General features: G+C 38.8%; 1 protein-coding gene across 1 annotated transcript in view; it reads right to left on the minus strand.

Annotated features, from left to right (window-relative positions):
* The window catches only part of LOC134530510 (mucin-2-like), a 113,747-nt gene that overhangs the window by 23,591 nt on the left and 63,768 nt on the right, over positions 1–26,388 (minus strand). Inside the window, exons 3-8 of the mRNA XM_063365379.1 lie at positions 25,621–25,677; positions 11,943–12,149; positions 7,292–7,449; positions 6,289–6,436; positions 4,921–5,220; positions 2,269–2,322 (exon numbers count right to left, since the gene is read on the minus strand). Coding sequence (XP_063221449.1) covers positions 2,269–2,322; positions 4,921–5,220; positions 6,289–6,436; positions 7,292–7,449; positions 11,943–12,149; positions 25,621–25,677 — 924 coding nt within the window. The remainder of the gene's footprint in view (positions 1–2,268; positions 2,323–4,920; positions 5,221–6,288; positions 6,437–7,291; positions 7,450–11,942; positions 12,150–25,620; positions 25,678–26,388) is intronic.

Below are 26,388 nucleotides of genomic sequence, written 5' to 3' on the forward strand. Positions count from 1 at the left end.
GATGACTCGTCATTGTGACCCCGAATTGCCAATCCTTGAGTTGCTAGAAACCGCACACTGCCTATAATTTTACCCAAAGCAATTCGGGCCTCATCCATTTCTTTAGCTTTTTTTGTGGACAATTGTTTGAGCACATTAGTACCAGCTTGAGAATGAAAATCTGCCTCCGTGCATTCCCTGTGAAACCGAGACTTCTCATGTTCATTGAATTTCTCAATCGCTTTTTTCCAATTGCAGAATCCTAGTTCCACAAAAGCTGCACTAAAAGTTTTATTCACACACTTATTCTGAGAGTAAATAGTTTTACATATTTTACAAAATACCTTATCCTTATTATTGTCATATTCAAGCCAAGCAAATTTATTTTCCCAGTCTCTAATAAAATGTCGATTACCTTCTTTTTTTGTTCCGAAAGTCTTTTTTCGTTCTTCACCACCTTCACCAGTAACAGGAACTTGTGCTTCTTCCTTCTCCTTTGTTGATGAGGCAGAAGTTGTCTGCTGATTGCTGTCGGTAACAGTCAGATCTGTGTGTTGTACAGTTTTATCACTGGGCAGTTTTTTTATGTACTTCCACATAATGCACCACAGTTAAAGTGAATAAGTCAATTATATTACACACCTTAAAACTTTATAAATTCTAACGTGCACATTGGCATGTTTTCACTCACAATAAAAACATTGAAATACTCGGCATCGGTAAATACAAACCGCAGGGAAGGCAACATTTAAAAACAAAATAAATTGATGTTCCAACTGATAGCAGTCGTGAACGTAAAGGGTTGTAACATTTGAAAGCAAAAGATACCGAAAGCGAAAGTGACACCTGATAGCATGTGAAAGGCGGTAAAACGTCCGAGCACAAATTATGCCGATAAGTGACACCCGATAGCAGCACATCCTGCCAACGCAGTGATCCTGTGGTCGTAATCGGAGCCCATGTGATATGCACCATGTCTATAGCGTGACCACCATGAGTCGTAAAACGTAAACATTGATTGACAATCACCTTACCTTAAAATTATTCTGAAAGTTCTAGTTATGTTACACTTCAAGAATGTAACTAATAATTTTTGTGACCAACGAGGAGGGGCGACGCCCCTCTTATCTGTTCAGTGGGGGGGCAACCGCCCCTCCTGCCCCCCCATAGTCGGCGCCTATGAGCGGTTCTTACCGTGAGAACATTTCTGCTTCAGATGTGGCAAAAGTTTACAATTATGAACTTATTTGTTAGAAAAAATTTTAAAAATGCTAAGGAAGTGGAATAATTATTTTGTATTCACATCTCATTCAATATGTTACTAAATGAATGAATATAAAAACATTTTTATGAGCCACAATTGTTACTAAAAGTAAGAAACTGCAGTGGGGTCAGTTACAAATTTTGTGGGTTTGTAACTAATTTCCAAGTTGAGTCCATACAATAACTTGGCACTTTTTATTGTTAATTTTTATAAATCTATGTTAATAATGAAAAGTGATGTTATTTTATAGTGATGGCTGTGTGTGCTACAAGAAACAAACAAACAAAATTTTGTTAGTGTACTTTAGCTTGTAGTTGTTAGATGTTAAAGTTATTTGTTAGATGAAAAAAATAACAAATGCACATACCACAACATTTCAAGTTAAGCACACAAACCCCTAAAAGACTTATTAATAATTATTAGGTTCCAATACCAATTAAAAATCAATTTTCTTTTATCATCAAGATGCTGTAGGAGGAGTTTTTGATTAAACAGTATCTCACTTAGGAATACCACATAAGATGAAATAAAATTGCTTTTTAACTATAGAGAAAAATACTCCTGACACACTAGTTTATCTTTTAAGAAGTTTATAATTTTTAAAAATAATTTCAGAAAGTGTTATGAAACATTACTTGAAATGTATTGGCTCTACATTTTCATTAATTTTTTATAAATGTGTTAGCTGAAAAGAACATTGTTGCTGTTAGCATTTACAAGAGAAAAAAATGAATAAGAATATTTTATTTTAGTTTTGTGTTTTTAGTAAAAATTTTACTTTGGAAGGCTTGATTTAGGAAAGCAGTTTTTAAGATATTAAAACTTATCACCAGTGACTAAAATTACTATCAAGCACGAAACATAATTTTATCAAAGCAGCATATTTAGTTTTCACTTTACTTATTTTTTTATTATTTTTTAAATTCAAAATCAGATATTTTAGATTTTATTTTATTGTTGTTTCGTGCTCAATATAAGCTGGCAAGGAGTTTAAAGCTTTGTTTCCAGTACAATCTAATTATTACCATTTTCATGTTTGCGATTCTGCCTTTCCTTCGAGGATTCAGGCTTGTCTGACTCTGAAATGCACAAAGTTCATGTTGAAAGCATTTATGGGGCAGAGGAGGAGTGGTTAATGGCCGACCAACAAATCTGCAGTGCTGGGAAAACACTTTCACTTTGGTGTTACAGCCTGAATGTTTTGGGAGGAATTAAAATTAAAAGAAACAAAGAAATTTTAATTATCCTCTTCATATTCAAATAAGTTAGGTCCGAGAATTTTTTTTATATGTTTTCACCTTAGCAATTGCAAAGTACATAGATTTTTTCCCCCAAAAACAAGAATTTTTATTTTTAGAGAAAAAGTTAACCTACATATTTGAAAATAACTATCTTTTCAAATATATTTGACAAATAAACTTTATGATTAAAGAATAATATTCAGTTTTGAAATTTTGTCAAGTTTCTTAATGCTTAGGGTGTTTTGAGTTTAAGGGCAATAGGACAGAGAAAAATATTAGAATATATAAGGACAGACACAAGAAGATACAGTGCTAAAATAACATGTTATTTTACTGTGTTCACCTTGATATATTCCTTAAATGAACAAATTAGTTAACCACAATTATTGTCTCTACAGCTTAACATATTGTTTTGTTAGTTCTCAAAATATGTATGTACATAATAAGGCCATGCTATGGAGTTTCACAAAAGAAATTTTACACAACCCAGTAACTTATGCAAATTATTTATAAAAGTTTGAATTACTGTACAGTTTGCTTTATCTCAAGAAATAAAATAACTTTTTTTTTGCCTTCAAATGTGAAAAAATGTAATTTTTGGCTTTAAGAAATCCGCTCAAATAAGTCAAAACTAACACACTGCATGCTGTTCAATTTGTCAGCTTCAGTCTGTTATACAGGAGAAAATGGTAGAGATAATTTATTTGCATAAAAAATGAAGTTGGCCTAGCTTCACTGAAGTAATAATGAAAACAAAATGGTTTTAAGGATTTGGAAAAAAAATTTTAAGAGCTAAAAAAAGGTTTTAAATAATTAAAATATCTATATTTATTTACTTGGAAGAATTTCATTAATTCATAATGTAACTATAATTTTTAAAATCGAAACTAGTTAGCATGCCCTTAATATTTTAATTTAAATATATTTTTTTTTGTATTAGAGTCATTAGAAGTGACAGTTAGACCACACAAAATTTTTTTTTTTCATTGTCAGTTAAGTATTATTTATTAATTTTTCTACCTCAACAATTCCGCTTAGATATGTACACATACATGCAAACAGAGAAGTTAGTACAATTAAAATTAAATACTTAGTAGATGCTAAACATTAATATCAGATTTTGAAGAATATTTTTTTCTCAATTAACTAACAACTATCAACCAAACAATAATTTCTTCTTATTATGATTAGAAAATTGTTTTTATTAGAATATATCATCTTTAATTGAAAAATATATTTTATGTACATAACTAGCAAGGTTTAGTTAAACTATTTTACTACTTAACTTTTATCTTTTTATCTGCTCAGAAGAATGTTTACAGGAAAAAAAAACTTTTTTTAATAGTGAAAATATTGATTGAAATGAGCACTAAAGACAATATTAAAAAATATGTAATTTGTTGTAAATTTAATTTTTATTCCCTTTAAACGTTATAGTTTAGGATGATTGGTTATGCATAAAGAAATAAAATAATTTACAAAAAGAAATTAAGATTTGGAATTTATGAATATTTGAAATTTCATCAATAGGTTTGATGTCACACCTTTGTAGTTCCGCCTTGCGATACCGTATGCCCTGGTGAGGAGAGATCAGGGATGGTGGTGGTGTTAACCAGTGGCGGATCCAAGTGAGACTCATGGAGCGGGGTGCCAGGTGGTAGAGATGTGCTACTCTCGCATTCCAAGTAGGGTTGCTACAAGCTTGAAATTTCAAAATTCCCTGACATTTACACCTTTTCCAGATCTGAATCGACATATTTTCCTGACCTTCCGAACACAAATTATCCAGCAGCTCACTTGGTGTTGCTTTTTTTTTTTTGAGGGGTGGGGAAGATGTGCTTTCAAATGTGTCACCTTAGCAAAATTAACACCATTTTAGATGGATACACATGGTTTTTATTCAACTGCCATAATTCACCTAAAGCTATTGAATGTAGGCTATCGAACTTGATTGTAAGCATCTGGAAATTAGTTCGCCCCCTTTTTGTTTAGAGTAAAAAGACCAGGGTTTCAGGAATAGGAAAATCAACAAAATTTCGTGATTAGTAAATATTTGAGCACTTTTTGGACCTACTGAACGTTGGCGGGAATTGTATTTTTGGTTTAATTTTGCTGCCACAAGAAAAAAAATTACAGAAATATTTGGTGATTTTTCTGACATTTCCAGGTATCTCTAACCATTTTTTAATTTCCCTGACATTGCCTTTATTTTCCCTGTTTTCTATACCTGTAGCAACCCTGTCAGGGTACCCGGGTTTGAATCCTGGATCGGCCGTCCTGAGATTTTAATTTTTTCACAATAAATTGCCCAGGAGCAAATGCTGCGCAGGTTCCTTACTTCAGTTCTTTGACCGTGTTGCTCTAGGACGCTCGCCGTGACTGCGTCAAGGGCAAAGGGACTCCCCGCCACGGTGTCGACAGGCCGACGCCACTCACCACACTGGTACTGCTCCGGGCAGCACCGTCCGGGCGCGGGCGGAAGCGCCGTGCAGTTCCTCCCCTCCTTCTCGAGCGGCTTGCCGCACTCCTGCACCGCGCACACGATGTCCCCGCGCATGCAGTAGCAGTGCTCGCACGGCTCCTCCGTGGTGATGCGGGTGCCGTCAGCCACCGTCTCGCCGTCGTGCTTGCAGTCGAGCGGGCCGGGCGTGGTGGAGAAGACCAGGCCGGGCGTGGTCGGGCGGTACGTGGTCGGCGGAGGCTCGGTGGGGAGCAGCGCTGGCGTCTCCTCGCAATCTTCACATCACAATTACCACTCCTTAATGCATTCATGAGTAACTGCTAACTGCACTTCTCTATTATGTTTAACTACTATATCATTTGTATATTACTATTTTGCTCAGTTATGTTGTAATGACCACAGGGGCGCAACAACAGGGGGGGGGGGGGGCAAGGGTATTTCTCCCCCTCCCCCCCCCCCCCCCACTGAAACCTTGAAGTTTGTGGCAAACGGGGGCAAAGAAAGTGCTGTGTAATCAATTTTTAGATAATAAAACTGCTTAAATAGCACCATTTTCCACCTTGAAATACAAATTTTCCCGGGGGAGGACCCCGGCCCCCCCCCCCCCCCCCCCCCCCGCTTCAATAGGGGGGATCGATGATTCTTTATAAAAAGGTATATTGCCCCCCCCCCCCCCCCCCCTCCTTTTGGAAATTTAGTTGTTGCGCCCCTGATATGACCACACAAATGAATTTCACTACTTTTAACTTCACAAATATCATCATGAACATGTTCATCATGAAAATTTTTTTTCCGACTAAAATTAACATATTTTAACTTAACAACCACTAGATAGAAATATTTAATTTCTTTGCGCCGGAGAATAGGCCTACAGAACCAAAAATTGCATCAGCAGTCAAGTGGCTAGCTACTAAGCAGTAATATTTGCACTGTAGAATCAATGTAACACAGAATTTACATTGCAAGTCTAAATTCCAGACAACCGTACAGAAAAAAATAAGCTTTTGCCATTAGAATGCTAAATGCTATTTTAGAATATTTTTGCTTAATTTGTAAACAAAGGTGTCTGCAAAGGGGAGGGAGGGATAGAAGGGATATCACCCACATCCCCCCCACCCCAAAATTTTGTTTGTTCCCACAAACAAAGTAGTTCTATCCCCCCTCACCCCAAATGAAATTCTATGTACGCTACTGCTTGTAAAGCATAAATGATAATTACTAGGCATAATCAAAATTACCAGTAATTGACAACCGCAAAGGAAGAAACTGTCACTATAGCAAATCATTTTGTTTGCCATGAGTACAGTAATCAGCTTGTATTGCGATCGCGAGCCCACACTTACTGCAGTCATAGCGAACGGGACAGCACACGCCCTCCTCGTACACGGGTGTGCATCCCTCCACGTGGAGCGTGCACTCTTGCATGACGCACGCCGTCCTGTTGCGGATGCAGTAACACAGCTCGCATGGCTTGCTCGGGTTGCCAGGCACCTGCGCACGCACAGCAAACATGCAGATGGCTCACATATCCTCCAGCTCGTCACGAATCTTTCCACCACATATAAAAGTTGGCTTAGGTCTTCAGACAGATCTTTGTCCTGCACTGACTACGTATCTGTGAAAATTTTTGAAAACATAGTTTTTATGCAGTTTTGAAGTTATGCTTCTTTAGGCGCTATATTTAAAAACGATGAAAGTGAATTTTTACGATGCGCGCGCACCATTCAACAAAATTTTCACAGAATGAAAATAAAAGGCTACATACAAATAAAAATTATAGATGTGCTTTTAAATATTAAATTTTAGTGATAAAATTTAGTGATAAATACTGGTCCATATCATAAAAAATTATCATGAATATTATTGTTACAAATTGTGCCTATAAACATTTTCAAGTGTATTTTTTATAAGTGAGATTATGTTCCCATATGTACAATTTATTTGCATTATAAATTATAACATTTCATTAGAAATAAAAAAAATTATCTTGATTTTTTTTACTAAATTCAATAATTAATTTTATAAATGTGTTTATATTAATATTGAATTCTGAGTATTTATTTATTTTTTATTTGTATGATTTTATATTTTACCAACAAATTTTTATAATATCACTACAGTCCTTTTATTATTTTATTCCTATTAATTATTTGCAAGTGAAAGAAATTAAAGTCAGTTTTTTAACCACGCTAAGTTAGTATAACTTCTAACGAGAGCACATAAAGCAACACATCCAGTTTTCTTATCGTACATTGTTTAAAACGAAAATGAGCCAGTTATTGGTCGAGAGACAGCTGAACCGCCCCTCACAAGGCAGTGCCTGGGCAGGGACGGCGATGAGCGCACCTGTGTTCCGTCCGTGTAGAAGGTGCCCTCGATGGTGCACCCGTAGTTGTCCAGGTGGCCCAGTGCCTTGCTGCAGTTGGTGTAGTGGGCGCGGTGGGGACCGAGGGCAGTCGTCGGGGCGACGGTCGTGGTGGAACTGGTCACAATCTCCACTGGCACTGCACCGAGAAGTTTCATGTTTTGATGCGGGCCCTTTGCGCATGCGTGCATGATTACATTCGCATGTGGGAGAGGATTGGCCGGGGGGCAGGGCCGGTGCAAGGTAAATTGGCGCCTTAGGTGAAAAACCTTAATGCCCCCCCCCCCACCGTCTAACCGGACACCCCAAAAAATTTTTTCCTTGCCTCAAAATCATCACATAAGCCTAAGATTTTGTCAACAATCAAATGTAAGCAGGCTTGTGTTCTTTTTTTTTTTTTTTTACTTTTTTACTTATTATAAATCATAAACAGGTCACCGTGGACTTTAAATAATTACTTATATCAATATAAACATTCCAAACTGTTACAAAAATCCATTTTCATCTAGTTTCAATAATTGTTAAACATATTATATCAGCTGTTATGTGTCGTGCTGCGCCGCCCCCAGCTACTTGGCGCCCTAGGCGGTTGCCTAGTTCGCCTATATGGACACGCCGGCCCTGCCCGGGGGGGGGGGGGGATAAACCCAAGGTAGAAGGCAGAGGCACTATCTCCACCCCGTGCAGACTTCTGACAAGGGTTGGGTAGGTGGTTCAAGCCCCTGAATGTGAACAAATGTCGGGATGCTAAACATGGACCAGTGGGGGAATGTGTTGGTGGGGAAGACGAGTGTACCCTGAGAAAACTCACAAACCATGTGCCACGTTTCAGTTGCGCAGGGAAAGGGGCCCGAGGCAAAAATCATTTTGTCGAGCCAATTCCAATTACTTAAGTAATTTTTCAAATCCCATAAGTCAAAAATTATATATATATATATATATATATATATATATATATATATATATATATATATATATATATATATATATATATATATATTTATTTATTTATCCTGAAAATTTTACAGTCGCCATAACTGTAAACGTGATCTGAGCATATCGCATAATACATAAGGTTTCCAATTAATTCTATTAGCAATGGACTTACAATTTCATCCAACTGTCAAGGTAAACTCATGCATTAATATAGTCTTGGAACTCAACTGGGTGCCTGGGCCTCTCCTCAACAGCCCTGCATGAGGGAGTTAAGCTGGGCGCACAATTTAAACAATAACAGCAACAGTAACTGTAGGTTGTGCGCACAAGATCTGACCGCCTTGTTTTTCAACCTAAAAATTCATAATAGCACATAGGACAGTCGTGTGCATGGGAGACAGGTCGCGTGCATAAGAGAGAAATTAATGTATTTTATTTCTGTTACGGACACATGGTGCAACCAATGAGAGTAGATTAGGCAGTCATTTTGGCGAGACTCGAGAACTATTTATATTTATCAATCATATTGCGGCAAGAAATTGTCGGGATATTAAAATGCTCAGGTGTATTTCTTTCTTTAAAAATTAATTAATGCTATTACTTATAAATCACTAGCAAAAATTGTAAATGAAAAAAAATTTGTCGTGGTTAGAATGGTTAATTAGAAATTTTATATAATCCATGTTTATTTATATGTTAAAAAACTGTGCTCACAAATTGCCTCGCGAAATTTCATTGCCTGTTATTAACAGTAGGATTTCAATTGGGAACATTAGTTTTTTGATGTGAGGTGATAAAACAAATTGAATGTATGAAATATTTGCTAAGTCGAATAAAATTGTGACTATTGTTCTCGGTGAAGCAGTATTACACTTATTTTACCAAATACAGGATTGAAGTAAAAAGAAAATCATTTAATTTTTGTAATGTTTGAAATGATTAAGTGGTTAACTGATTGGGCCCTATATTTAACATAATTCAATATATATTATAAAATAACCATGCATAATATTAATACTGAGAATTCAAAAAAGCAAATGGACTGCCAACTTTTGATTTTTTTAAGTACATAACCAACTTTATTCAAGCAAAACATATACAACACAAAAAATATATTTTTTCATGAGTGAAGCTTTACTTCTGTTGCGAAGCTTTTCATCACAACCAAAGCTTCAAATAAAATGGATAGCATATTTCTTGGCGAAGTCAAATAAAATATTAAAAAAGAGCTTCTTTTGATTTGCTTAGTCGAAGCTTCGCACAGGCCTAGAATTAAGTAACTTATCTGAACTAATTAATACTGTTAAACTAAAGCTAAAAGTATGGCTGCCAAATTTTTTTGAGATTAAAATGTTAATGTTATCATAAGCTTGGGCTGTTAAATATGTAGTCACTGAGCCTGCGGTTAGGGTAATTTTACTGCGACGCTCGTATAAAGATGATGACTTGTGTCGTGAGCGTACCAGTCACGACAAACCTTGGTGAGCATTTAGTCTCGGACTAGAACCTGCTGGCCTCCAAAGCAAGGCAAAGTACTTCTGTGACCTTCAGCAAAGTGAAGATCAAGTTCATTGGCAAACCACTTTTGCCAAGGCAGCTATATGTAACTCTTCCTAGGTGCTGTGTTGTAAGGTAATTATGGACTGTCGAAGGTGGTCGTCCAAGAAGTCAACAGATAATTTTTTTTTGGATTAGTTAGTGTGAACTTCAGAAATTACTTGAAACTATGACTATTTGGTTAAAATCATTAATTTGTGTACACGTAAGAAATGTGTGGAGAGGTACTAAAAACATCTGCAATACAAACAAAACAAAAAGAAACAAAATAAATTTAAAATAAATTATATATTTATTTTTTGTTGAATGCTTGAATCACACATTTTGTATGTGTGTTTGATTTGGTTGGGGTGGGGGGGAATTCTCTCAAAAAAATTAGTTTTCCCTCACCATTTAACCCTTGCAGTCATTCTTTATCAATTTCTAAGAGATACATCTAATTACAATTTTTTTTATTGTAACCAAACAATTTTTTGGATTTTTTTTGTGTGGTACCTAATTATTATGCATTGATTATACCATTAATGTGCATTATTTTATAATTGTAAATAAAATTAAAGTAAATTTATTTATTTCACAGCCATAAAGTATGATGTCCACTAGACATCAAAGGTAGGTAGGTACACATTAACCCACACATTCAAGGTTTGATGAACACCATGTATCATCGAGATACGAACTGTCCACTTCAGTGGTCGAATAGACTGAAAGGGGTAAGGAAAATTCTGGTGCAGCTTTCAACCTCCTTATTTTTCACCCAGCAAGTGCTGACACTTTTTGTTTTAAAGTTGCTGGTCAGCGTTTAATCAAACCAAAATAAAAAAAATTACATATTCTCTTGTCTTCTAAGAGACCTTAAGTAGTTATATGAAGCGAAGCAATGCAGTGGTAAGATGCTGGACTCTCACACTGGAGGACATAGACCTGAATCCTAGTCCGTCCATCCTTATTTTGGTGTTGTAACGACTTGTCTGTCGACGAGAGACTAAAAGGAAATTGATACAAATAGAGATTTTGTAATGTTTTACACTAAGACCAACCAAAGTCTTATGCTGGTGAAATACACAGGCTAAGTTGTTGTGCACTGTAAGATAGTATCTTAAGCAGCGGAAGTTTACAGCAAATAATTAAACCAGTTCTCAAAGAGTGTGCCAGGGTGCACTGGTGCACTCTACAAGATTTCAGAGTGACCCTGTGATAATACAGAGAAATACTTTTCCAGATATAAAAATCAATATACTAGTTACTCTGTTATGCTAGTTCACTATGGATATCCTGTGCTTTTTACTAACACAAAAATATTATGTGTTATTTGAACTAGGTAATCTACACGTTTTGATCAAATAGTAATTTATTTCAGCACAGTAAAGTGTTAATTATTTGATGTAAGCTTTGGAAATATGCCATTGCTAAGTACATGTATGTCTGTAGAAGAAAACTACAAAAAACCAAAAGACAAAAACACAAATTAAGCAAAAATTGCTGTTGTCAACAGGATATATACACCACATAATATTCCATAACAGGAATTTGGTCAACAAACAAAGAAAAACAAAGAAAATGGACTAAGAGAATGGAAAAAACCCCACAAATGATGAATTGAACCCCAAAAATTCAGCACAACAGTTGAAACGAGACAAAAACAAAACGAAAAGACGAAACAAACACAATAGTTTTCCAAAACAGAAACAAGCCAGCACAACAGTTGAAACGAGACAAAAACACAACAAAACGAAAAGACGAAACAAACACAATAGTTTTCCAAAACAGAAACAAGCAACGTTTTGGGAACTGCTATCTGCTCCCGTCCTCGGGCAGAGACGCACATGGTATGAAAACACAGGTGCGGTGTATATATCCTGTTGACAACAGCAGTTTTTGCTTAATTTGTGTTTTTTGTGTTTTGGTTTTTTGTAGTTTTCTTCTACAGACATACATGTGCTTAGCAATGACGTATGTTCAAAAGCTTACGTCAAGTCATGCACTCCCATTGCACAAATCTTTCAAAGATAATAAAGTTTTAATTATTATAACATATTTTGCAGAAATTTCTACATTGTGCGCTTGCAATTCTTTGGTAGGATTTTAAATGCGCCTGAGAACCACTGAATGGAATAGTTGTGAACAGCACACCCGTACCTTCAGGGCAGGTGATGATAGGACAGCACTGGTCTGGTTTCTTCTCGATAGTGCAGTCCTGCCCGATGGCCTTGGAGAAGGGGCACACCCTCAGGTAGCACATGAGCATGCGGTTGTGGCACGTGCAGTTCAGGCACGGCTCGTTTGTCGTGATGCGGTCGCCCTCGTTGTAGTGCTCGAAGTTGTAGTAGCAGCCGTTGGTGTCCGCTGCAACACAGGGCAGTGAGGAAATAACACAAGCTCTTTTCAAACACTGTGTTGTAATGGCTAAGTCTAAGACAAAAAAACAAACAAATATAAGGCTGCTTTTGATAGATCTAAAAATAAAATATGTACACAAGGCTGTAGCCAGGATTTTGTGAAGTATGGGATCCAGTATAGTCATTATATCATATTTTTATATGAAAATTTTTTAAATAACAAAATTAAAAACAATTGTTTCCAGTCAGGACGAAACAATAAAAGGATGTACATTCAGGGATATAAATTTGTGTTCAGTATCATCAAAATAGATCTATTTATTGCTTAAATTTAGTAAAAATAGAATAAGCTAACCAATGTGACATGTTTTCAGAGGTAGTTACATAAATATATTTTATAATGTTAATTTCAAAACAAAAATTATATGATTCTATAAGTACAAAAAAAACATGTTTGTAAAATTTTTAATTATTATAATTATTATTATTATTTATTTTATTTATTAATTATAATAATTATATTATAATTATAAAAAATTCTGCAAGATCTAAATTATGTACAAGAATGTTAAAAAAAATTGAAAAAAAAAAAACCAAGACAACTACTATATAGCAACTAGCGGTAAGGTGGTAAAATTTGAGAAATGATTGAGCATCCTACAATTTTATCTTTATTTTTTAATGGCTTCCATTTTTTTTTATTTGGTTAATATGTGGTTTGTTATTAATGTGATAACAAGAAGCCACACTGTTTCGGAACTATAACTTTGTGGCATACCTAATTAAACATGCATGTCTTTGGCATGGAAAACATAAAGGTTAGAGTTTATCAGATGCTGAAATAAATAATGTAAATGGTCCGCGGCCGTGATTGCTGAGGCATCGAACCGCCCCGGCACGACCGAGCTCGCAAGCGCCCGGTGGTTCGGGCCCCGTCGCCTCGCTCGGCGCACCTTCACCTTAGCCGTGAACCGGCCGCGGAAGTCACGTGATGACGACGCAGCGTCCTTGGGCGAGCTCGAGCCGCCGCGCTGTGGCGTCATCTGCGGCCGGTGAAGCGGGCGGGCGGGGTTGGATTGTTGCGCGGGAGGGGCTGGTGATGGGGCTTGATGAAGGTGGAGGGGAGGAGGAGCGACCTTGTTACAAGGCCGCCGCGAAGGAGCGCGTTATGACGTGCAGTCCTCATAATCAGGCCTCCCGCGCAGGGCCGTCCACGTGTTGGATGGGTGGTTGCTCCCGGGCGAGTTTTCAAGTTCGTTCATCGAATATGTAGGAAACCCGGGGGTGACCACATCCGCATGATAACATGGTGTATGTGGAACCGTTTTATTTTCCTTCAGTTAATTGTTGCGCCATTTTGGTTAGACGCCCAAAAAAATCCCTGTGACGTGTCACAGTAATTGATACGCCACAACCACTGAAATAAAAATCACTTTTCGCGGGAAATGATTGCACATTTATTTACAATGAAGCGCAGTTGCCATGACATATGAAACTACCAAATGGCGCAACAATTAACTGAAGGAAAATAAAACGTGTCCACATGCACCATGTTATCATGCGGATGTGGTCACCCCCGGGTTTCCTATATAATTCGTTATCCAATCAGTGCAAAGCTCGTATCGCTCATATCGTGTTCGCCTCAGAACAACGTTCCAATGTACATTCCTGCATAGCACTGGGATCCGCGGACCACGCAGATCGCACTTGCGGTTCTGTCGGAATGTCGTGCTACCTTCCGCACCTTCTCTCTTCCTTGTGGTGTTCTTCCTGGACAGCACCGAACCTGTGTTGTCGCTCCCCTTCTGACTGGCTTGCTTCAATTGATGCGTCATTCAAAACCAGATTTACTGTTCCACTAATCATTAGAGACCTGAAAAATTCGCGGTTTCATTTCGCGATAGGATAGAGTCCAAATACTTTTGACATTATTTTGCTTCAGTGATTGGGCCACAGTTTATCTGAATGACTCTGGGCCAATGAAAAATCTTTAACATAAGAATTAGCGAATCACGATCATCCCAGTCAACAGGTGTTACGAGTCGGTAACCGATGAGCAGATGTAATTTGTACGAGTGCATAGAGGATCATAGAGTCTATCCTATAGGTATTTGAAATCGCGAATTTTCCCTGTCTCTACTGATCATACATTTTAAAGTCGATCTCAGAGTGTGGATTCTTTAGCTTCCAGCGCTACAACACACGCTGGGGAAATTGCAGCTGATAAGGGAGCTCTCGGAGAGGCACTATTGCAGCAGACGCAATGAATCACCGTGCGTCGTAGGCGACTGCAGCGCCCAGGGGAATCGGCGGCAGCGCGCGGTACCACAAGAGGGCTGCTGGGTTGGTGGGAGGGGGGGGGGGGAGTGGATAGAGGGTTGTCCTCAATCAAGGGTAATACATTTCTCATAATGTTTCCCGCCTTCGCAAGGGAGGCGAGTTCTGAGGGGTGCAGGCTGTTGCTTTGTCGGCCGGCTGATGAGATGACTCAGCCCCCGCGCGAACAGCGACAGTGCTCGAAGGAGGGGAAAGAGGGTGTGGTGGGTTGGGCTGCCGCGAGTAGATCTGCGATGCACCAGGCTCTGCGCACTGGACCAGGACAGGGGGGATCTCCCATAATCTCTCTGGAACATGACGAGGATTCCCCCCGAAACTGCAATATTCCTAACCTCGACTATGACTTCTGGCACACGTGGAAAAGCGTCCGATATAAATTATCATGCCTCCGAAATAGTTGCGTATTTTTAGTGTCTTTTCGTTGGTTTCTTAGACTCAGGTTTTAATAAAGATTAAATGTTTATTTTATAGTAGGTATACTCGTAAGTTAAGGAAAATCGTGGACTGCAGGTTCACAACGAGGAATGATGCACTCGCATTGCCGACACATATACCATAGAACAAGGAGGGAAACCATGTTTTGCGCGAAATGTGACGCTATCTGTTGGGTGGGCCCATTACTACAATAAGAAGAAAAATTAAACTATTCGGGAGGAAGTTTCAAATCCAAAGTGTTACTTTTAAAATGTTGTTTTAAATCCTTGAGGATTAATTGCCTAGTAGAAGAGATTCAAACTGTGCCAAAAAAAAAAACACTTAATTCTGTATTGTAATAAAAAAAACATGTTATATGTAAATGAATAGGCGATTAAATATTACTGGCATGACACACCACAAAATACGTGGTTACCAAAATAGCTGATGCATACTTCGCACAATCAATGTATGTAGCTATGTTAGTGATGTGTTATAAAAGCTAGTACCTAGCGGGTGGGACCTAAACTATATAGAGTGGCCGTTGCCATTGTAAACCGTAGCCAGTGTCGCTAAAGATGTGTCGCCACGACCTGCGCTTGGCTCGCAATTACAACCGCCTTGACTGCCGCGCCGAAGGGAGACGAACTCGCTGAGCCGAGTCCCCCAAGGCCCCGCAGACTCGTCCTCCAAGGCCCACGTTCAAGGCAGCGACCACGTAACTGCAGGCGCCTGTCCGCGTCGCGTCACAGCGGCTCGTCTCGTGTCAAGGAGAGCCGCATCACGGAAGGTTTGTTTCCATTCGGTCGAGCTATTCTTGGCCGGGACGGCATGGTTCTGTTGTCAGTCCATCGGCAAAGCTGCGTTTACACCTTAATAACGCTATCAAGGTCTTCTCGGCAAGGTTGTTTTTCACGTGGTTCACTACTGCCTTCTGTGTAAGTGGAAGTGAACCGATAGCACAACACCTTGTTTTGTGCCCCGGCGTGTGAAATGTTCAATCTTAAATATCTCCAACCCGGCCGGGAACTGAATCTAGCGCCATGTTATGAAACTGGTGCAAAGTTTAAATCGAGTTTAGTCTCGCATTCCGGACTGTGGTTCAGATCATAGAACAAGGGAAGTGCGACTCTTACAGTGGAAACTGAAACCATGTTTTACGCTACACGCTTTCTGTCGGGTGGGCCCGTAACTACTAGCAAAAACAACTCGGGCGGGAGGTTCAAATGTTAGGTTTATAATGTTAATATAAATACTAATTGCTTGGTAAAAGAGAAATACACTGTGCGGAAAAAAACGTAATGCTGTTTTGTAATAAAAAAAAACATTTTCTATATAAATGAGTAGGAGATGAAAAATTTATGGAATGATACACCACAAAACACGTGGCTACAAAAAATATAAAGTTAATTAATTTTCACTGATGTGTTTGCCTGATAATATCTTACGTATTACTTCTCACAACCAATGTGGCTATGTTAAAAATATATTATGAAAGCTATTATCTAGGGGACGGGCTCAGAACTACATAAAAAAAAAACCGGTAGGATCAGTCTCGACAATCAGAGTTTCTTCCCCGTGGTTCAGATCACGGCACAGCCTCCCTGATTCCCGATTACAGTGTCACGAATCAGTAGCGATCCCAGACCTTGAGGGGTCCTGGGCAACTATTTTTGCGGAGCTCTAATATTCTTAGAGAGCGGCCTTAACCTGGTGATGGGGAGGGTTGCGGGGTGGCCCTCCCCAGATAATTAGAAAAAAAATAAAAGCTTCAGAAAAACCACACGTTCTTTAAATGATTCGTGCAATGGGGAATTTTGATTTAATTCAATTTCTTGGACATACGCCATTGCAGTTTTTCACTCTTGGGTTATATGCAAAATAAGAAATAAAAATGAAAGCATAAAACCCACAGAGAACAAGCCTACACCAGCTGATGTCAAACAGATAAACCCAACGATGAACCTAAACAGGTATTATCGACAACACAACGACGACAGCGCAGACGAACACATTAAAATTCAAATATCGGACAAAACAAGAATTCTGTGAAAGGAATTTAGTTACGAAAAAAAAAAAAATTACCAGCACAGACGAACACATTGGGTTAACTCGAAGGAAACAGTTTCAACAATAACTGTAAATGAAGTCGAAGAACTAAAGCTATCTGGGTTTATGTTTTCAATTATTTCTTATTTTGCATTTTATGAATTTTTATCATGACAAACAGAACAAAACTGCAATGTCATATGTTCAAGAAATTGATTTAAATTAAAAAAAAAAAAAACACCTTGTTTTGAAGCCAAAATATGGAACTTCAATTTCGACGATGGTGGTACCACTTTAACTTAAGAAATTTTGGTATCACAGGTGCATCAGCAATAAAAGAGATGGCGCGGGGCCCCTGTCCCGGAATCTTGCTGGGATGGCTTCCCGAAATTCCTTGAACAACCTCACGGTGTGTCCGCGAAGTAAAGACGAAATAAATAAATAAATAAATCAAAAATGGAACGAGGTGGAAATCGAGCAAACGCAAACTTTAGCTCCGAAGACGTGGGTCGTGACGTATATACCTCGGTGAAGCGAGGGGAAGCATTGTTCTATGATAATGGTGGTGGGGAGGGGGGATATCAGGGGAAACACGTAGTGGTCACGTCAGCAAAAATTGGTAGCGCATGTTTTCGGATACGATACTGCGGGCGTTGATGTCACCTTCTATAAATAAAGTTAGACGAGACGGCCGGCGAGGATGATACGCGTCTGTTCTCACGTGTTTTTAATTCTTTCTTTTTTTTTAATTTGATTCCCCGCGCGGCGGGCCACGTGCCTGCGGCCGCGCTCCGGGACAAAGAGACCCGGCTCTGAAGGCGGACGTAATCGTCGCGGGCAAGGCGGGCGGCTGGGGTAAAAAGCTTGGATGCCGGCTCCGGGGTTAGGGCGGGGGGGGGGGGGGGTACTGAAGATGAGTGTATTTTGACGTCATCGGCCCAAAACGTCAGTTTCCCCCAAGGACGGGAAGACGAAGACCGCGTCGAAGTAAGGTGTTTTGTTTGGTTTGAGAAGTGAGCGTAGGTACCTATGCATCATTGTACCTCTGTGCTATCACGTTTGACGATATAATAAACAATTGGAATCAAATTTGAAGTTCAGTAGTAAATGAAATTAAAAGGAACCAATTTTTTTTTTTTTTTAGCTTAGTAATTGAGGTGTTCTGGGAAAGTGGTAATGGGCTTATTTTCCCAAGAATGTTTTTTAATGAATCATTTAGAAGGGTTCTGACTGTGCAACAAAAATGATTTGATATTTAAACACCAAAGAGAAGGGTCTTTAATTTTATATCATCGTGTGTATTGAAATATATTTATAGCGAAAGACTGAACTATAGGTGCTTCTTTCCCAAGATTCCTCAACGACATTATAGCGAGGTCTGACACTCCTGACTACGAAAAAATTAGATTCGAAAGAAAAACCTCAACTTGATCACGTTCAAAAATGCATACTTGCTGGTGAGTTACTCGGGATTTAAACCAGTAAAGTCGTAACCTATCATTTAAAAGGTTGTTTGTCAAGCGAGTTCGGCTACTTCGTAACCGGACCACCTGCATTCTCACTAGGGGTGGTTGAGAAAGGCATAAGATGATGAGTTTTTTGAACGGAATCACTGGATGAAAACAGGCATTTATCATTTTCACATGAGACAATCGCATATATACTAAATCATTATAAATGAAATCTCATATCAGCTGTGAACCAGGCAATCCTAGTGGCTGAAGTCAACCTCTTAAAAAAATATGAGGTGTTAATAAGCGCATTAAAATTAACGGAAAAAATTGCAAACTGTTCAGGGCTTGATCTTTATTCCTCTAAACTCATTTCAGCATAAAACAAGCTGCGTGTCAATATTGCGCAGTTAATCGCCAAAAGACATTCATTATTGGAAAGGCGAGCTCGCAGAAGTAGGTGTGTTTAATAAAGACGTTTATTTTGGCAGATTGCGTTACGAAGATAAAAATGTATGTGGGGAACCTTGAAAATGTAAAATCTTACAGAAAAAGATGGGCTCACACGCGCACAGACGCAAGAGTTGTTTTTTTTTTTCACTTGAATGATTTTCGCTGGGTGATGATACACGAATACGTCAAGGCTGCCTGTCGGCCAAGGCCACACACGTAAGAGCGTAAGAACAACTAACGTCAACTCAGCGTATAAATAGTTTTCAGTCACGCCGAAGATGACGTGTGCACTTCGATGCCAGGAGAGCTTCTTGCTTATGACTCATTAAGCCATTAGGGTATTACAAAGCATTATATTATCTCCGCTTATTTGTACGATTCTAAGTGACTATATTTGCAATGCCCTATGCTGCTTATTTGTGCTAAAAATAGTCGAATTTATTTGCCTTGGTTGAAGCAAGCCATCTTAGCGATCACCGTCCTAATGTAAAAAAAAAAGTGAAGGTGCTTATTGTGTTATATGGAAACCATTATAATATATATTTATATTTGTTATATATATATATATATATATATATATAAACTGGGTTATTTCAAAGGCCTTGTACCCAACACATAGCCAGTCTGTCACACAGGCTTAAAACTGAAGATCGTGTTAAAAACTTTGCAGGCTACAATATTTGTGTTTCCATTCTGGCTTTCATTGAAAGGTTGCATGGATTGCACAATTTTTTTTAATGTACGCATAAACAATTGAAATTATTTAATGTTCAAAATATAAAAATATTAAACATTGTTATTCGCCACACCATTTAAATCAAACTAGAACGTTTCAGGACTAACCAGAAATTTTGTCCTCGGAAGTAGTCGGAGGTTACAGGTATTAGGTGTTTTTGTGACTATTGTAGGTTTTCTGTGCAAAGAGTATCCCTCATAGTTCCGGCGAAGACAAACGACACAGTGTATGAATAAAAACAACAATCCTACAGTCTCATAACACAAATAAAATCGACACTACTAGATGTAAAAACAAAACAATAATAAGTATAGTTAATACCTCAGTGAATACAGTTATGGCAGTGGCGATGAAGTCCGCTGTCTTTTATTGATCACACGTGGTCCACTTAATGCACCAACCTCTAGTTTGGGTGCGCAGTTATAGAACTAACAGTAACAGTAACAGTAACAGTAAGAGTAAGTCGCGTGCACAAACCGCCATGTTTTCCAACCTACTGATCCGCAACAGCCATAGGGCGGGGACAACATGCATGGGGGAGGGGTCATGTGCATAGCAGGGAAATCTATTTATTTTATTTTGCTATGGATGCATGGCACAGCAGCCAATGAGAGAAGATTAGGATGCCATTTCGGTGGTACTTGAGAACTGTTTATATTTATCAATCAGATCATGGCAATAATTTGTTGAGATATCGCAATGCTCGCGTGATTCCTGCTTTAAAAATAAATTAATGCAATTACTTAGAAAAAAACCTCTAGAGATAAATGTAAATTCAAAAAAAAAATATAAATATTTCGTTCTTAAAACGGTTAACTAAAATTTTTGCATAACCCAAAATTAATTTATATGTTAAAAAAAACGGTGTTCACAAACTGCTGGTCAGATGACACATGATAATCATTTTAGTTAATACAGTTATTTAATAACACTACCAACAGATTCCAGATACATCGCAAAATTTCACTGGCTGAAATTGACGGAAAGATTTTAACTGTGAACCGATTTCGCACAGGTTTTGTGCACAGTTCTGTGCATAACCTGCTAGTAATTTTTATTTACTTAATCAACGGTATGCTAAAAATAAATAATTTTCAACGAAGACTACATACGAATGGTTAATCCATAACTGTACACCACATGATTCCATGCTTACAATACATGCTAGGACCGACATAAAATTTGCCATTAAGTTCATAAGATCTATTAAATAAGGAATAGTTTAGTAAAAACGGATTTTTTATAAACAATTAAATATGGTAATATGACGAGTTTCTTTCAAATCATGTGCAAAACACGAAATATTAGAAGCGAAATAATTTAGGAAACTACCCCCTTTAGGCGACGGGACCTACAATATTGGGTTGATGGTAATGTAAGGAAAATAAGACTGCTATATTTTGAAATATATATAGTTATAGCTATAGTTTGAAATACACTGATACTGGTTTCTTCCTTTTTTAAATCATTTTTTTTCTTTTGTTTCGTGTACAAAACATTAGAGTAAAAAGTAATTTAAAGACGGAGAGATGAAAGCGTGGTCATACGTCGCATTGTAGCGGGCCGCGGACCACACTTCCGCGGCGACTTGGTGCCCATCAGCTCAGTCCCGACGCGGGTAGGCGCAGCCAGGCGAGATCAGATCTGAAGCGGGGCACCTGCCGTGCAGACCAGAAGGCCATGCGAGGAAATCAGCTGTCATCCCGGGACGGAGAACTGAACCGGCGTGGAGTTCAGCGCGAGATCCCGGCCGCCCGAGGCGAGGGAAGAGCACCTGAAGCCAGTCTTCTAATGGCGGGGGGTCGTTGCTCGCTGACGTCACATCCGGTGGCGCGGGGGGCAACACACTTCCTTCCCCGGGTGCGGGAATGTGGGAATCTTTTTTTTTTTTTTCCCCTTGTTCTTGTTACTTGGCGGACGACCAGTGTCGGGAGAAGTTCGCGCAAGGTCGCGGACCGCGCGATCTCCTGTTGCCCGCCCCTCGACGGCCCAACCTCCTTCCGGTAACCTGGGTGGTGGGGGTTCCCGTTAACACTCGGCCGGGGTCGTTTCACCCGCGGGGCAGGAAGCCGCCGAAAGCTCGCTCGACGACTCTCTTCGGCGAGGCGCGCGGGCGGGTGAGGACAAGGGGGTGTCGGCGGCCGCGGGTCGAAGGCCCTCCGACAACTGGTGACTCCTCCGAGTCTCCCGCCGCCCGGGGACCTCACGCCGCTACGACCTCCGGGAGAAACCGCGACACTGCTACCATGGGGGAGAAACTGTTATCTGCCGAAACTGAGACCTAGTTTTTTTTTAAGCAGTTCTGGGTCCGTCCGCAGATGGTGGCTTTCATAATATATTGCTAACACAGCTACATTGATTGTGAGAAGTAATGCATACGCTATTATCAGACAAACAAAAACAGTGAAAATTCATTCATTCAATTTTGTTAGCTACATATTTTGTGGTGTGGCAAACCAGAAATGTTTGCATCTCCTACTCATGTCTACGTATCATGACCTTTTTTTTTTATTTCAAAACTGCCTTTAAGTGTTCTTCGCACAGTTGAAATCACTTTTACTGAGCAATTATTCGTCAAGTAGATAAATTTAACATTACTTAAATAAAACTTTGTACTAGAACCTAAATCCCGAGTTTTTTTTTTGTTAGTAGTTATGGGCCCACCCAACAGATAGCGTCACATGTCGCGCGAAACATGGTTTCAGTTTCCAGTGTAAGAGTCACACTTCTATATCTCCCTCCTTGTTCTGTGACTGCTACCTTTGAATATATATACTGTATAGAAGTCGCCAGCCCAGGTTAAAATTTCTAATACGGTTTGAGGTAGTTCGTTAATTCACCGCCACAATCGCCACCATCTCTAGGGCATCGACTTGTGGTGGTCCCTAGCGGACAAGTGTCGAACTCTTCAAACACCCCTTCCCCCTCCCGTTGAACGACCTTGAGCTGCAGTGATTGATGGTGGGGGGTGCGGGGAATGACAGCGGGCGACAGTGCTGCGCTCTAACGTGTAAATAACAACTAAGACGATACAGGGCGTTACGGCAACGCACTGTAGCGGTGAAGTTCCCAAGCTGCTCCTCATACGCTCCTGAAAAACGTAGAGTAAATCCTATCCACTCGCGACTTCTATATAGTATATATATTCAAAGCTGCTACTGAGGCAGCTAAACGAGCTCTCTGAAGACGTGACTGCAACAGCTATCACATCAAAGACATTTCACTAAGAAACTGTTGGAACTGCTCAGACAGGGAATCATTTCGAGGCTACGTTCTTTAAATGATTCATGCGATGGTGAACTTAAATTTAATACAATTTTTTTTGGACATACGCCAACTGTTGCAACTGTTTTGTCATAGGAAGCCTAACTGTGTTAGTCGGTGCTGTCGTCGTAGTACCTGTTTGTTTTCATCGTTGTGTTCTTATGTTTGCTGCGTTGTCCACGTTTGTTGTCTGTCTACATTTTCTCATCGTTGTTAGACCACTGTGTTGGTCTGTGTGTTATTTTTTCATCACTAAATTCATTCCACGGAATTATTGTACTGTCTGATATTTTAAGTTTAAATGAGTTCGTCCTTCTGTTTGACTTCAGGTGATTTGGGCTTGTTGTATGTGGGTTTATGTTTTATTTATTTTTTATTTTTTCATTTCTTATTTTGCATTTTGAATTTTATTTATAACAAACAGTGCCAAAATGCAATTGCATATAAAAAATGTATTATAACATTTCGTAGCAGTTAAATGTTACTACTTTGCTTAATTTTCTCACATTTCATATTTATATTGTAATAATGACTTTACATAGCGGTAATTTTAAACTATAATGCACATTAGAAAAAGGAAATGTTTTAATGGATCTCAATTTAAGCTCTCAAACGAAGATATTATGAAATGGAACAGGTTTTATTTATCTGCTGCCATGTGAGACACTGCACTCGCATTCCGAAGGCCTGAGTGTATATCCATACTGACTTCTGTTTTCCATAATTCACCAAAATAAAGGCCAATCCATATTCCCATTCCCATGTTCTAAGCTTGTGTCTTCGTGTTTTTTAAGTTCACGGAAATTTTTCGTGAACTGTCTATTTTTATTTTTTTGTGCTTATCATTCATTACAATAAAACGATAAGTAAACCAAAGCCAACAAATTGATCTACTTAATAAATATTATCTAAATGACTAACATTCAGAATTTCAGAACTAGTTATAGAATTAGTTTTCCAGTACGTTCCATAAAATATTTTTCCCCCTAATATTTATTTTATAGTAAATGTATAAAATAGTATATTCCAACAATGTTTGCACAAATAAAGTAATAGAATGCAAAACACAATTTTGTTTTGGTTAATTTTTAAGTAAATTGGCTTTGGGTTTAAGTGTATCACAATAATCTACAGAAATGCCAAATTTTAAGTTTTAAATACCCGAAATAAAAATAATATCTAAATAAAAAGTATTTTTAATTTATCAGTGATACCAAATTTGTTTCCATATTTCACTGTAAAGTAGTTAATTTAACGCAAACGTTAATTATTCAGTGGTTGCCGGGCATATGACGTCACCGAACCGCACCGCGGCTCACAGGTATCGCGGATCGCGACGCTGATCGCGGGATGCGCTCTGTGCTCCGGTGGAGCGCGGGGCAGGGTGTCCACAGTTAGTACTTTCCTACTAGATCTAGTACTTTTAAAAGTTTTTTAGTGGTCTAGTACATTTACGCTCAGATCTAGTACTTTTTTTTCTTTAATATAATAATATTACAGTAACTCCAATATATTTTATTATCAAGCGTAATTATTTAAAAAAAAAACTATGGAATTCATGTGTGTGTGTGGTGTGATATTTAAGTTCAAGCATTGCAATGCCATAATAACTTCCTCAATTGCTAAAACCATTAAAAAAAATATATAATTTAGTACTTCTTTTTTTTTTTTTTCAAATCAAGTACTTTTTTCTCGCCTAAGTTGGTACGAAATATTTTTTTTTCCTTGTGGACACCCTGGCGTGTCAGCAGCGGGCCGCCGCGTGCTTCGCGACTTCCCGAGTCGCCCTCGCGGTACTCCGCGTCGACGCGTCGGGACTGGTCCTCGTTAATGCCGCTCGTGAGGATATTAATTACGAAAATAACGAGTTCCCCTTCACAAGCACCGCCTGATAATAACCATCCATCACCCGGAGAAACGTCTTCACTAGAAATTTCTGCGGCGCTAATATACAAAAAAAAAAAAAAAAAAAATCCGATAGTTACACCTCGTAACTTCCATGACGGGGAGTGAATACCACCTTAGATGGCAGCAGTTGACCGAACCGGTCAGCGAGTTAGGGATGCTCTGCCTGCCTGGCAAGAAGTTTCCGTGTTACGGCGGTGGACTAACTGGAGGTCAGCGCATAAGTAGCAGTGTTTCAACTGCATCCCCCCCAACTTATTTTCTTAACGAAGGGAGAACTCAGTATTCTTACCGAGGAAAAATTCCTGATTAATTCTGTCACGTTTTGGATTGTCGCCAAGCGATTCATTTTGTCAAGTACTCTGGTTTATGACGTTGTACGTTAGAGAGTGCTAGTTCACAAATGCGTCGGCAGGCATATCTAATGTTGAAAATATTTAGATTTAGTTTACTTTTTTATCAAAATAAACATAGTTGTAATGCCCTGGCAATGTCCAGGTGCGAGCTTTGTCACCAAGTTGAAGGAAAAGGATGTTCTACCAAAATGAAGATAACAATGGTTGATCGTAAGCGGAATGTTCGACCCAGGAACAATGTAAGCCCATGGCATGACTATAGCATTTATTTTGACGGAAAGTGGGGGAATTTAATATGAAGTTAAGATGATCTGTCGTCGCGGAGGTTTGGCGGGAAACCTTAGCGTGAGCTCATCAAGCACCCATCGCCGATGTCGCCCTATCTTATTTCAGTTCCCGCTTGTGAAGGCTTCCTCGCTTGAAACTAACCCGAAAGCAACCTTTGAAACTGAACAAACATCCAACTACTGTACTTCTCACAAGAGTTTGTTAGTGATGAAACGTTTAACTTACGTGGCAGGTAGTACTCGCCGACTTGCGTGTGGGGGACGTCGTGCTCGAAAACAGGCGCTGCAACAAAACAAAAATAATAAGCAAAAGTTTGAAGTTTTGTAACAGTAAAACTACATATTTTTAGCATGAAACCTTATTTTCAGTACACTTAAATGATAAAACATGAACTCAAGTTATCTCAGAATTGAGGTTTCACAGAATAAAAAAGACTAATAAAACCCCTCATAGTTTATTTCCCAACACTGCTGGGCAACGAACATAATACAAAATACACTACACACTAATACCGGACAGCTCCAAGAATTTTGTGTGAAAACCTGGCGTTGTTGTCGCGTCAGTCCGATAGATGACAAACGGCAAGCCCAGCATGATCAATGTTCTGTTTAATACACGTGGTACCAACATTATGTCAGAAAAAATAATTTTCTTTCCTTTTGAAATTTTTTTAAAATCATAATATATATTTATGGGTGATATAAACCGCCAAATCTTAAAGTTTTAAAAAAAAATTGTTTCAAAAATATATTTTAAATATATTTCTGGTCGCACCTCTAGCCGCTAGGTTATTTTTCACTCTCTCGCCTGTGTTGTTAGTACCTATAGAGTTGTCCGGTATTAGTATACAGTGTATTTGATGTGATACCTATCAATGTTTAGTGTTAAGGTTCTCTGACAGGAGGGTGCCTATCGTCTATGAGTCACTACATCCCTCTAAGTAGTTCGTAAAGTGCTTGGTTCCATTTGGTACGTACAGAGATGTAATTCCAT

The sequence above is a fragment of the Bacillus rossius genome, chromosome 3 (assembly GCF_032445375.1).
Source record: "Bacillus rossius redtenbacheri isolate Brsri chromosome 3, Brsri_v3, whole genome shotgun sequence".
In the NCBI taxonomy this organism is placed as follows: Eukaryota; Metazoa; Arthropoda; class Insecta; order Phasmatodea; family Bacillidae; genus Bacillus; species Bacillus rossius.